The 14,649-nt window shown below is 36.7% G+C and overlaps 1 protein-coding gene across 1 annotated transcript in view; it reads left to right on the plus strand.

Moving 5' to 3' along the window:
- The window catches only part of galnt3 (UDP-N-acetyl-alpha-D-galactosamine:polypeptide N-acetylgalactosaminyltransferase 3 (GalNAc-T3)), a 23,514-nt gene continuing 8,865 nt past the window's right edge, over nucleotides 1-14,649 (plus strand). The window contains exons 1-8 of the mRNA XM_058787229.1: nucleotides 1-325; nucleotides 1,086-1,294; nucleotides 2,447-3,031; nucleotides 6,043-6,215; nucleotides 11,306-11,455; nucleotides 11,896-12,130; nucleotides 12,647-12,764; nucleotides 13,792-13,992. Coding sequence (XP_058643212.1) covers nucleotides 2,535-3,031; nucleotides 6,043-6,215; nucleotides 11,306-11,455; nucleotides 11,896-12,130; nucleotides 12,647-12,764; nucleotides 13,792-13,992 — 1,374 coding nt within the window. The 5' untranslated portion in view covers nucleotides 1-325; nucleotides 1,086-1,294; nucleotides 2,447-2,534. The remainder of the gene's footprint in view (nucleotides 326-1,085; nucleotides 1,295-2,446; nucleotides 3,032-6,042; nucleotides 6,216-11,305; nucleotides 11,456-11,895; nucleotides 12,131-12,646; nucleotides 12,765-13,791; nucleotides 13,993-14,649) is intronic.

Genomic DNA, 14,649 nt, shown 5'->3' on the forward strand with positions numbered 1-14,649 from the left:
TAACTTCAGTTGTGCAATAAATCCACATCAATTTGATGTCAAATAATAAACTTTGAGTTTCATCAGAAGCAGTGCATATGTCAACCTCCAGCAAGAGTCCGACTTTCTCACTGAACACTATTACAGCGAGATTCAACGCGAAGCGACACAGTGGGAAGTTAAATCTCCAGTATCCTACAGATGAACACTCTGAGCCTCTCTGGTATTCTTCTCTTGTCCGGTTCGTGTCCGGTTTCTTTTCTTTGCCCTGCAAACACAGAAGCTCTTTATGAAGTCCATGTGCATGGGGACACGGTGATTAAAATCCTCAGGCTGAGCATGTCTGGTGAGTGTTTTCTACATCTACCTTCTGTTTAATAGGGCTAATTTATTGTGGTAATACGTCTAAGTGTGTTTAACGTAGTCGTAGTCGAATGTCACCCATCACTGATGTCAGATGCTGCATGAACAAATGTATTTAGAGTCATGGAAATAGGTGATGCCAGTAACGGGACCCTTCGGTTTTGGATGATTTAGGTTTGTGTAACATAAATATTTAGAGGGAATGTATGGTGTGAATTATTATGGGGGGTCTGACTCTACTAATTAAGGTTTAAATGTCCCTAAAAGAAATTCATAACAATAGGTTAGGGGTCTTAAAAGCATATAGTAGGCTATATTCTTTTTGCATGCGAGTTATTACTTTAATTATTGTTGATTTTACATGATTTATTTAAAGCAAATGTTTTTGTTTTATTTAAAACGTCGAAATCGATTGCGCCAGAAAATTACTAAAATAATTTTTTTTTAAAAGAAGAGTAATTTGCTCTTGACGCTGTTAAATCGCGTCCCTGCTCCTTGTTTACCAGCAACATCCTGGCAGACCGTGAAAATTGTGTTAAAAAGTACAAAAAGTAGAATTTCTTCATAAATGTATTATAGAGAGGAAGCTAAAGAGTCTAGAAGGACAACCCCCCAAAAATAAAACCTCTTTTTTTTTCGTTTAAATTTTGCCTTAATTAAAAAAAAAAACCTCAACCTTATAAGTGGAAGAGCAACATTTTTTAATAGTTGAAATGTTGACATTGGTGGACTCACCCTAACAGAATGAAGGCACATGTGGCGCTTACGCACGCGTTACGCAAGGTCCGCCCCTTTACCTGAGAGACGCGCACCTGGATCCAACGACGCGGAAGTCCGGCTGAGATGACTACACTTTGACATCGCCGTGGTCAGCTGTTCTGCTGTGGGACAGTCGCTGTGGAAGTTCAAAACTCTTCTGGATATGAACTTATACGATATTTAAACGCAATCGGTATGTCTTACTGTTTCTTTGCTCTCTCGGCTTTGTTTAAGTGATAGCGCCTGAGAACTGGACACTGATTCGTAGCTTTGGACAGATGGTGTTATTTTGCTTATAATGATTAACCCTAAAATGACTCAAAATGACGGCTATAAAGCAATAAGTGTCGCATTAAATTGACTTTTTTTTTTATCTGACAAAAAGGAATACCTCAATTAAAGTGTCTAAATTGTACATGTGTATGGATCCCCCGCCCTTTCCATTTTGTGGAATGTTATATTATGTTCATGTTTAGATTAATATTTAGTAAGAAAATAAATAGCAAACTGTCGTTTGCTTTTCTCCAAAATACAGTGACAGCTCCTCTGGAACAACACATTGACACATTGATTTTCATTGATAAAACATGTTTTTGGTAAAGAACATGCATCTATGTATGAATTTTGATTATTTAGGCCTATGCATTACAAGGGGGAAACCTGCATGCAATCTAGGGTTGAAAGAACCAAAACGAGCAAACAAAAAACATGTTCAGTTCTCCCCTTTGTATTGTGTATGGCAAAAGAATGTGAATCAAAAATTAGATACAATTAAATCCATATTTGTTACTAAAATAATTTAATTTTGCAGACACAAAACCAAGCCAGGTGTTTCTGTTGCTTATTGTTTTACAGAGTGTCACACAGCATACAATTGGCTGTCTGAAAAATGGTTTTAGTAAAGCACAATACTAAATTCCTACCTACACAATATACAGTATGCATTCTAGGGTTAAAAGTAATGTACAAACAAAGAAATATTACGCCTCATGAAAATGTGATTTTTAAAAAGATAGACAGAACTGTCAAGTCTGATGTTTGTAATATGATTAATACTTTTCCATTGGTTAAAAGGCCCAATTATCATTTGGAAAGTTTCTGTTAAAATTCTCTCCAAGGGAATGTTGTTAAAGAAATTAAGTTCACAAAATTACCTCTCAAAGAGTGAAGAGTGATTTCCCAGCCACCTAAAAGAGGCTTAAATATCAAAGAAAACATTTACGTTGGACGTTCAGAACTGGAGTTCCCAAATTTTCCGTTCTCAAACGAGTTTTCAGGAGTGTTGAACTTGTTCGCGTTGCTCTGCTGCTCGTATATCAGTGTCGTCTTTTTGTCCCATTCACAGGTTTGACAGGCGGTGATGTTACGCATGGGGTGTGTGTCAGGTGAAGCTTTGTTTCTCACACTCTGAGCGCCGGCTTCGCCTCAAAAGAATGACGTTCTTCCGCAGGCTTCTGCGCAGACGACTGCACCCATGGAAGCTGGCCATAGTGGCGTTGGTGTTCGTGACGTTCCTGTTTCTGATGCAGCGAGAGGTGGTCAGTCAGAACCCCCAAGACGAACCCTGGCTCAAGGGGATTGTGGAGAAACGGGACGGTGTTCTTGAGATGGTCATGGGTGCGGTGAATAACTTCCGGGACGCTATGCCCAAGATGCAGATAAAAGCTCCGGTGAGGAAGCAGGAGAGCCAGGGCAGTCCGGCCTGTCTGTCCGGATACTACACGGCCGCTGAGCTCCGACCGGTCCTAGAAAGACCACCGCAAAACCCCAGTGCCCCAGGGGCTTCTGGGAAGGCTTTTCACACTGACAATCTGAGCTCGTCAGAGCAAAAAGAAAAAGAGAGGGGAGAGGAGAAGCACTGCTTTAACTTGTATGCCAGTGATCGGATCTCACTAAGCAGAGACCTCGGCCCCGATACGAGACCTCCAGAGTACGTACTACCTGTTTGCTTTAGACACTTCTACAGACATCTTAAGTGAATAGTTCACCTGAAAATGAAAATTAGGTGAGAATGTTCTGACCCTCAGGCAGTCCAAGATGTAGATGAGTTTGTTTGATCATTGGAATATATTTGGATAAATTTAGCATTGCATCACTTGCTCACAAGTGCATCCTCTGCAGTGAATGGGTGCCGTCAGAATGAGAGTCCAAACAGCTGATAAAAACATCACAGTAATCCACACCACTCCAGTCCATTAATTAATGTCTTGTGAAGTGAAAAGCTGCATGTTTCCAAGAAACCAATCCATCATTAAGATGTTTTAACTTTAAAACGTTCCTTCTGGCTAAAATATGAGTCCTCTATCCATAATATTGCTTTCTCCAATAAAACGTTGTCGCTTCTGAATCAGGAGAGAACTAGGCACAGATCAAGCACTGTTTACAAGTGAAAAACTGTCCAAATCAGTTTGAAACAAATGTATGTTGGTGGATTTTGATGAGAGATGGACTGTTTCACTGGAGGAAGCCTTATTATAGACTGTGGACTGGTATTTTGAGCAGAAGCAATGTTTTAAAGGTAAAACACTTTAAGGATTGTTTCTTACAAATATGCAGCTTTTCACTTCATAAGACGTTAATTGATGGATTGGAGTGGTGTGGATTACTTGTGGATTATTAGCTGTTTGGACTCTCATTCTGACGGCACCCATTCACTGCAGAGGATCCATTGGTGATGTAATGTTACATTTCTCCAAATCTGTTTTAGTGATGAAACAAAATCTTGGATGGCCTGAGGGTGAATAGATTTTCAGCAAAAATCTGTGTGTGTGTGTGTGTGTGTTATTATTTGGATGCAATATCTGTCTCTTTCACTTTTAAATATTCAGGGTTTCCACAGAAATATCAAGGAATTTTAAAACTGTATTTAATAAAATACAGAGTCATACAAATTTATAAAGTGACTACACATTTTTCTAGTTATGACTAGCTTTTAATGATTTTAATCTGATGAATATTGCACTCTGTGAGCCTCATTCATGAAAGCAAAGTAGATGTGCATTAAACTATTCTTGCATAAATTCTTGCATTTAGTTCAATAAAACTATTTATGTAAGAATTAAATTATGACTTACTTTGTTCATGTTTCTTGTAGTAGTCCCTGTAAATGCAATCTTTATGACATTTTACCTAGATTAAAAAAATTCAGCGTCCAGTAAGCATGACTATACGACCAGAAAAGTCACGTTGAAGTGGAGATTCATCAGTCAAAAAGTGTGGGCATCCTTTAATGTTAAGCTGAAAGAAAACAATATATCTACAAATACAGTCATGTTGAAACACAGCTATAGTAAACATTTCAGAAGGTCCTTGTGTAAAACTGACATGCAATAGTGTGATTGCTTTTTTTGCTGATTCACCTTTCTGATGTGGGTTCCTGCAGCTCTGGCTATCAAAACTCAATCCAAAACCAACCAAAAATAACACGAGGAGACCACCTTGTAGATCGAAGTAGTAGTATAATTCCATTGCCAGCAGAGAAAAACACACAAATACAATGATGTCCAAAAGTCTGAGGCTAATAGGAATTTTTCTAATTTTAAAACAAATTTTTAATATCTAACCACATCATGTGGTTAGATATATGTTAGTATTTGTTTATATGGCATATAAAGTGCACAATCTAAAGTATTTTGAAAAATTTGCCAAGAATGTCAGTGTGCATAGAATCTAGAGGAGAATCTGTCAGTATAATCAGTGACTCTGTGAAACTACAGACTAGCTTTTGTCCTCAGACACGTTATTTAAACATGTCTATGCAGATATTGCTACTAATTACAGACTGAGACAAAAATTAGCTTTTTTTTCTCTAATTAAACACGTTTGTTCTTGCCCTTATTGCTTTAGTGGGGTGATATACACAAAACCAGAGTTCCTATTGCTCATTGTTATACAAAGTGTCACACAACACACAATTAGGAGTCTGCAGAATGAAATCCAGATGAGGACTGGGTGACATAGCCGAAATAAATTTAGATATTTATGCATTTACTCTAAAAAGGCTTAGAAGGGTGAGTGTAATTCATCATCAATTGAACCAAACAGCCATTATAGCTAAATTAATTCAATTTTTTTATTGCAAGAAGTAACATACAATAGAAATCTAGTTAAAATAATTCTGTAATATTACTTATGTGCACCAATATAAAAAAAAAATAGTACTAAACATAAGTATTTTAAGGTGATGCAAATGAAATGTTGAATCAGTGTTGGACTGATTCATTATCATGGACAGTTTCTGATTCTCAGAAATTAATCAAGCTTTCTAATTCGAATGCCATTTATTAACGCTGTAGAGAGAGAATTTTTTTTTTTTTTAATCACATAAATTTAAATGAGAAATGTGTTAATTTATAATCATTGTGATACTGTTAATGTTTTTATTATGCATTAGTTTTATTTTTTATATTTTCCATTTTAATTTTAAAGTTTTAGTAATTTTGTCTTTTTCGTTAGTTACTGTTTTTTGTCTATATAGTATACATTTTTGTTTCAGTTTTAGTTAGTACAAATAAAATTAACATACACATTTTTATTTCAATAATTTAATAAATGCTGAAATTGACATCAACTAGGATTAATAAATGTTTTAGAATTATTTTAATTGTTAGTTAATGTTAACTAAGTTAACCTATGTTAACAAACAAAACTTTTCTAAAATGTTACCATTATTTTTTTAATTGTATGTTTTTTGAATTTCATATTTGTATTGATATTTCAATCAATGTTTATTTTATTTCAAGTAACAATTTTTATTTATTTATGTATGTGTGTGTGTGTACGTATGTATGTTTAGTTTTAGTCTTAAGGAAATACACTGGCCAAATGGGGCCAATATATTGCCCAGCCCTAATCCAGACATTTCACAGACATCTGTTGAATAAAACATCCTCCCCCCATCTTCCCTTCATTTCTCTGTCTATCTCTCTTTTCTTCTCCCAGATGCATCGAACAGACATTCAGACGCTGTCCACCCCTGCCGACCACAAGCGTGATCATCGTCTTCCACAACGAGGCGTGGAGCACGTTACTGCGGACCATCTACAGTGTCCTGCACACCTCCCCTGCTCTGCTCCTCAAAGAAATCATCCTCGTGGATGACGCCAGCTCTGAAGGTAACTCACCTCCAGCGCGCAGCCCCACCAGACCGTCCGTGTGTTTTAATGGGCGTCCGGTTTCACTCAAGCAACCCGCGTTACTGAATTCCTGTAGGCCTGCTGACACCCGGCGCTTGTGAAGCAGGTTACTACAGGAAACAGAGCTGTTTGGGAATGTTCTCAGAGGAGTTTTGCTCAGCCGGTGAAGGGGGTCTGGGGTATAGAGGCCTATCAGTGGACTCTTAAAAACCAGATCTTTGACAGGTGGACGAAGAAATGCAAAGAAGAAAATGAGCATTAGAGCAGTGGTTCCCAACTGGTTTGCTTCAGAAGCACTATTTGACATTAGACCTCAAGCGGTGACTGAACATGACACACAAAATTGCTTGTTAAAACTGTAATGTCTTTACAATCGTATGCTGAAATTTGGTGGTGCATCAATTTTAATGGTAAGACTTTACAATAAGTTCCCATTTGTTAACATTAGGTAATTAACAAAGATGAATAACTACTGTAAAAAATGTATTGCTCATTGTAAATCGATGTTAGTTAATGCATTAACAAATAGGACCTTATTGTAAAGCGTTACCATTTAAATTCCAGCAATATGCATATGCATATGATTGTTCTAAACCAACTAAATGTTTCTCAGTAACTAAACCATATTATGTCCGTCACACAATTGCATGTGGCAGTGTCTGGTTTCTTTCACCTTGTGTAGTTTTATTCACGTTTTTGCGGATGAGGGTGTGTTGCACGACCTGCCAATAACTAACTTTGACTGAATGGCAAATGAGTTGGCACCAAAATACCACAGAGTTTGATTGGGCGTAAAATTGACCACAACAACAAAAGACATGTGAAGCATTGTTTTAAATGTTAATGAGTCTATGTTGAGTCTTTGCTTTGCTGAATATGCACAATTACACTATTGTCCAATAGTTTGGGTTTTATTTAATGTTTTGAAAGAAGTATCTTATGCTCACCAAGGGTGCATTTATTTGATCATTAAAAAACAGTAATATTATAAAATATGATTAAAATTTAAACTGTTTTCTATGTTAATATATTTTAAAATATAATTTATTGGTGAACTATCCCTTTAAATATATACTGCTGTTCACAAACATGTGATTGGTAAGATTTTTTGATGTTTTTGAAAGAAGACTCTTCTGCTCACCAAGGCTGCATTTATTTAATCAAAAATACAGTAAAAACAGTTCAATTATATGTTTACTATGTGAATCTATTTAAAAATTAATTTATTTCTGTGATCAAAGCTGAATTTTCAGCATCATTACTCCAGTCTTCAGTGTCACATGATCCTTCAGAAATCATTCTAGTATGCTGATTTGCTGCTCAAGAAACATATTGTTATCAGTTTTTGTGAAAAACGTGACCTTTTTTTCAGGATTTTATGAGGAATATGAAAGTTTATTTGAATTTACTTCTTTTGTAACATTATAAATATCCTCACTGTCAATTTTGACCAATTTAATGCATCCTTACTGAATGAAAATATTAATTTCTTTCAAAAAGAAAAACCCATTTTTTATGGTTCTGTACATGATTAGTTGCATTTGATTATTTGAATTTAGCATTGTTTTCATCCTACTGAATTGATCAGAACAGACCTGCTTACTATCCATTTTGGGTTGAGAACCACTGCACTAGATCTCATCTATCCGTTCCCCTGGTTGAATCACACGGCAGGGACTGAACTTTCTCTCTTGGCCGCACGCCATGCGAGAAATAAAAGCCAGGGAATTGGCTTTCAACTATTCTTTTACGCTCTCTCTTCTTTTAATTACACCCTCCGTCTCTCTTTCTCAAGCAATTCCAGCTTCCGCTGAGAAAGACCAGTCTTGTGTGTGTAGGTCCCCTCCCTCGGAGGCAGTCAAACAATATAGGACGTCCCACTATGCTGTTGAATCATTTCAGCTGCTTTCAGCCGGCTTCGTGTTGCACCTTTACTCTTTAAATGATTCTGAGGAGGATAATACATATTATGTGATATCATAAATCACAATGTCTGGGTTGGGAAAGCCACTCTTAAACTGCAGCTTCCCAAGCGACTCATAATTTAAAGTAGTTAAATGGTCAAGAAACCCTCCCTGGTCATTAAAAAAACTGCTTAAACCAGCCTAAAGTGGTTAGGCTGGCCTGTTGTGATGGTTTATGAAGGTTTTCCAAACCTGTATGAGTGTTTTTTCAGCTGTTGAACACAAAATAAGTGTTTTGAGGAATGTTGGTAACCAAACAGCTGATGCTAACATGAAGACTTTTCTACAGAGATTCAAAGATTTTTTTTTTAACAAGTTTCAAATATTCCATTGCTCTGTCCAATCCAGTTGAACCGAAATTGATTTCAGTTCATTGTAGTGCTGTTATTTGTGGCAGGAAGGGCATCTGGCATAAAACATGTGCCAAATCGGCTGTGCGGATCACTCTGATAAAGGGAGCAAGCCGAAGGAGAGAGAGAGAGTAGTGCTGTTATTTGTGCATAAGTGACACTTTACTTTAAAGTTACAGCATGCATCACTATTTTTAGCTAGTTACTCCTCAGTTCTGTATAATATATAATATTATACCAAAGTGCTGGTCAGTGGCTTTGCCCTGAGGGCTCCTGGGAGACTGCAGACACATGAAAGGAGATATTTATGCTTAATGAATACGTACACACCCATATCTACTAGATTAAAGGTGCTGCTTGAGCTTTGTCCTGCTCCTTTGCTAAAAGAGTATTATTATGTCTTTTATCCCAGCATACTGAATCTAAAATGTACCCTGACGGAATACTGAATCAGTTTGAAAGAAAAACATTAAATTAATCATACACCTTTTTAAAAGTAACACTTTTGGAAGAAGTTGGAAGAGCACCAACTGTAAAATAAATCTGAAATGTGCTCCAAAACCTATTGAGCAGCCATGCTGTATGCTACATAGGCAGCTGCCTTTTAAGTGAACATCCAAACTGAAGTGCCTCCACATATGCTTGATGCTTAATAAGCATAGAAATACTTGAATAAGCATAACACACAAATATAAGGGATAGTTCACCCAAAAATGAAAATTCTGTCATTAATTACTCACCCTCATGTCGTTCCAAACCTGTAAGACCTCTGTTCATCTTCGGAACTCAAATTAAGATATTTTTGATGCATTCTGAGAGCTGTCTGACCTTACATAGACAGCAAGGATCCATCCACAATCAAGGTCCAGAAACGTAGTAAGAACATCGTTAAAATAATCCATGTGACATCAGTGGTTCAACCATAACTTTACGAAGCTACGAGAATACTTTTTGTGCCCAAAGGAAACAAAAATAATGACTTAATTCAACAATTCGTCTCCTCCGCGTCACCCTATAGCGCCATTTTGGAGAGTATCACATACGTAAACAATGTACTGTATGTATGCGGATGCATTGTTTACGTTCAGATCAAAGCGTAACCAATGTAAATAACTTACTACGTTTCTGGACGCTGATCGTGTTAATCACATTGCTGGAGGGTTAGAGAGCTCTCAGAATGCATCAAAAATATTTTAATTTGTGTTCTGAAGTCTTACAGGTTTGGAACGACATGAGGGTGAGTAATTAATTTTTGGGTGAACTATCCCTTTAAATATATACTGCTGTTCACAAACATGTGATTGGTAAGATTTTTTGATGTTTTTCAAAGAAGACTCTTCTGCTCACCAAGGCTGCATTTATTTAATCAAAAATACAGTAAAAACAGTTCAATTATATGTTTACTATGTGAATATATTTAAAAATTAATTTATTTCTGTGATGCAAAGTTGAATTTTCAGCATCATTACTCCAGTTTTCAGTGTCACATGATCCTTCAGAAATCATTCTGATATGCTGATTTGCTGCTCAAGAAACATTTCTGATTATTATCAATACATAGAAGACTTTTTTGTGGAAACCGTGACATTTTTTTGTTTGATGAATAGAAAATTCAAAAATATGCTAGAATTTATTCAAAATAGAAATCTTTTGTAATATTATAAATCTTTCTCTTCACTTTTTATAAATTTAATACATCCTTGCTGAATAAAAGTGTTAATTTCTTGCCACAAAAACAAAAAAACTAACCCCTAAATATGAACTATTTATGATAGCCATTTGTCTCATTTTGTCCACCATCTGGATGGATATTTTAAAGGGCACCTATTATGCCCCTTTTTACAAGATGTAATATTGGTCTTGGGTGTCCTCAAAATGTGTCTCTGAAGTTTCAGCCCAAAATACCCCACAGATCATTTATTATAACAGCTGGAAAATGTCATTTTTGGGGTGTGTCTAAAAAAGAGCTGTTTTGGAGTGTTTCACTTTAAATGCAAATGAGCTGCATATTCCCGCCCCGTCTCCAGAAGAGGGCGTCGCCTATACGTCTCTCTGCATTGCATATCTACAGCAATAAACAGCCAGTAGAAGTTGCATAACTGAGAGCGTGAGAACTGGTGTTTAGCCGTACATATGGGAAGCCAAATGCACTGAAAGTGGGACGAAACAGCGTGATGTTACAGATCAACTGACCGAGCCGCACGACCACGCTACCGTACGAATCTCGTGCTATGAACGGCGCAAACTAATTTCACAAGCGAGGCACTGATCATTTAAAAAATACTTAATGTACGCACACAAATATGTTTAAAATGCTAAGCATTATAACAACATGACATTCACAAAGGAGTCTGGAGCGATACACGTATTTAGGTAGATTTTGAGGCACATTACCTTGAAAAATGAAAGTAATCCACAGCGTCCTCAGCAGCTCAGATGTTGGGAGAAATGTGATGTCACACTGCGTGAGAATCAAAACGGCAGGCCTAGTGAGACTGATTAAAAATGAGGATTGAGTGGATTTTTATCATTGTAGGGTGGTTGTGTTCACACACTGCCAACACACATTTATGTCCAAACACCATGTAAATGTGGATTTTGCACAATAGGCGCCCTTTAATGCATTCTGAGATTCCCTTCTCCAAGAGAGAATAAATTCCTTAGAATTTTTCAAAAAATAAAAATAAAAATTCTAACAATAATTAACTGCAAAATGCACAAACACACATTGTTTTGACATTTCTCTTTCTCACAGAGCGACTAAAGGACGAACTGGACGAGTATCTGAAACAGCTACACATCGTCCGCGTGGTCCGTCAGCGAGAACGAAAAGGCCTTATCACTGCGCGGCTCCTCGGGGCCTCCGTGGCCACGGGCGAAACACTCACCTTTCTGGATGCCCACTGTGAGTCATTTTAAAGAGCCAATCACTCCCACTCAAATGTGCTGGATTCACATTAATAGGGTTTGTCTCTTAATAAAAACACACTCTTTAAAACAAGCCTGTGGTCAGTTAGAGCTGCTCTGCGCTGGAAAGAATCTGATGCTTTTTAATTCCGTCTGAGTTTAGGCTTGTTAAACATTCATGATATTTTTAGAAAAGTGTTTGTGTCCTCCGCTGGTGTGGTTGACTGGGAGACGGTCAGCCAGAATGCAGAAATTACTAAAATTGATTTAGAAGACAGTCTTATTTATTCATCTGCGCTGTGTTTATGCATTAGGGTGTTTGTAAGCAAGTACGTTGAAGAAAATGAGAGTAAGAGGTGATGGTGTAGCCTGAGGCCAGGAATGTACTGGAAGACTTCAAAGTGATTTTATCAAGCACTTCCTGCTTGGTTTGTTTAGGTGAATGTTTCCACGGATGGCTTGAGCCGCTGCTGGCCAGGATAGCGGAAAACTCCACCGCCGTAGTGAGTCCCGACATAACCACCATTGACCTGAACACGTTTGAGTTCATGAAACCCTCACCGTACGGACAGCATCATAACCGGGGGAATTTTGACTGGGGCCTTTCCTTCGGTTGGGAGACCCTTCCGGATCATGAGAAACGGAGACGCAAAGATGAGACGTACCCTATTAAGTAAGAAAACACTCATGCAATGACTTTACAGGCCTGTATGACTCAAAATACCTTTTGAACTACCCTTTGAAAGTCTTTTTTGCTCACAGAGGCTGCATTTTTTTGTTAAAAAATCTGTAAAATCAGTAATTTTGTGAAAAATATTATTACTATTTAAAATAACTATTTTCTATGTGAATATATTTTAAAATGTGATTTATTTCTGCGATGCAATGCTGAATTTTCAGCATCATCACTCCAGTCTTCAGTGTCACACGATCCTTCAGAAATCATTCTCTTTTTGTGTTTAGTGGAAGAGAAAATGTCATACAGGTTTGGAACAGCATGACTATTCTTTAAATGATTTGAGTAAATAGATTTGATAATACTCAGGCGCTCATTGGATTTCATTGTTTGTTTTCCATTAAACTTTTTTTATTATCCATGCACGCACAAAACACACATTTCAGTCATTTTCTGTCTAATGAAAAAACATTCAAAGAAACATTTACACTGTAATTGCATTTGTCCTCGCAGGACGCCAACGTTCGCAGGGGGATTGTTCTCCATTTCTAGAGATTATTTCTACCGTGTAGGAAGCTATGACGAGGAAATGGAGATTTGGGGAGGAGAAAATATTGAAATGTCCTTCAGGGTGAGTCAAAATTTGTTTTACACGCATCTTTTATTTGATCTTGGCACATGTACAGTAGCGTTCAAAAGTCTGGGGTTGGTAAGTTTTTTTTTTTTTTTTTTAAAGAAATGTATACTTTTATTTAGCAAGGATGTATTAAATTAATCGGTAGCGAGAGTAATCACATTTTTAAATGTTTTTAAAAATTATATTTCAAATAAATGTTGCTCTTTTGAACTTTGAATTATTTGAATCCATCAAAGAATCCTGATATGTAAACCCACAGCAAAGAAAATATGTATCACTGTTTCCAAAAAAATATTTAGCAGCACAGCTTTTTTCTGTCATATTAGACTAATTTCTGAAGGATCGTGTGACACTGAAGACTGGAGTAATGATGGTGAAAATTCAGCATTGCATCACAAGAATAAATTACATTTTAAAATATATTCAAATAGAAAATATTATAATATTTCATAATTTTACTTTTTTTCATCAAATAAATGCGACTTCTTTCAAAAACATTCAAAACAATCTATATTAAGTCACATTTGAATGAAGTAAGACTGCACTTGACATGTCATGAATTAAACACTTTTTAGAGTTTGTTCATGTGCTTGCTTGGTAGATAAATTCTCAAGTTATTTGAGAAATTATTACATTAACTGTTACATTAAGTAAAAGAAGGTTGTTTTGTGTTTATGTAACTTAGATTTACATTTTTGAGTTACTTTTGAATGGACTTTTGTGAACGTTTTTGATTGGTAATGCAAATGAATCGTTGAGTCAGAATTTTGAATCAGTTCATTTAAATGAACTGATTCATGGAAATGAATAAAACTTTCCAACTCCATACCATTTCTGTTGTAAAAAGTTTAAATCAGTGACTATATCAAAAGGAAGGATCAGAAAACTAGTTTAATGAAACTGTCTTTATTTTAATATTTTGGCCACGAATTTTCCTAAAGTCTGTCTGTGTTTGAATGATTAAAGCTTCCTTTTCTTCTCATATTAGTTCACTTCCTGACCTGCTGCTCTCATCCTTCAGGTTTGGCAGTGCGGCGGGCAGCTAGAAATCATGCCCTGTTCAGTCGTAGGCCACGTGTTTCGCACAAAGAGTCCGCACACCTTCCCTAAGGGCACGCAGGTGATCGCTCGCAATCAGGTGCGTCTGGCTGAGGTCTGGATGGACGACTATAAAGAGATCTTCTACCGGAGGAACCAGCAGGCCGCTCAGATCGCCAAAGAGGTACAGCTCCCAACATTAGTCCCTCATTTTTGTAACAAAAGCAAAAGTTGCAGTTCTATTAAGATACTATGATGGGTTTAATTGGAGCTATTGTATGGCGCAAAGGGTAGTGCGCTGCTCCCAGCATATGAAGAGCTGTCTCACTTACTGCTCTTCTGTCCTTCTCTACTGTCCTTTCAAATGAAGGCAAAAAAATTATAAATAAATAACTTTTAATTAAAAATGCTGTTAAAATAATATACTTTTTAATTTTTAAAAATACAACCCGAATTCCGGAAATGTTGGGACGTTTTTTAAAAATTTGAATAAAATGAAAACGAAAGGAATTTTAAATCACATGAGCCAATATTTTATTCTGAATAGAGCGTAGATAATATAACAAATGTTTAAACTGAGAAATCTTAAAATTTTATGCACAAAATGAGCTCATTTCAAATTTGATGCCTGCTACAGGTCTCAAAATAGTTGGGACAGGGGCATGTTTACCATGGTGTAGCATCTCCTCTTCTTTTCAAAACAGCTTGAAGATGTCTGGGCATCGAGGTTATGAGTTTCTGCAGTTTTGGTGTTGGAATTTGGTCCCATTCTTGCCTGATATAGGTTTCATAGTGCAAGCTGCCCGTATTGTATGCACTTATGCACCCCCATACCATCAGA

The sequence above is a fragment of the Onychostoma macrolepis genome, chromosome 09 (genome assembly GCF_012432095.1).
Source record: "Onychostoma macrolepis isolate SWU-2019 chromosome 09, ASM1243209v1, whole genome shotgun sequence".
Taxonomy (NCBI): Eukaryota; Metazoa; Chordata; class Actinopteri; order Cypriniformes; family Cyprinidae; genus Onychostoma; species Onychostoma macrolepis.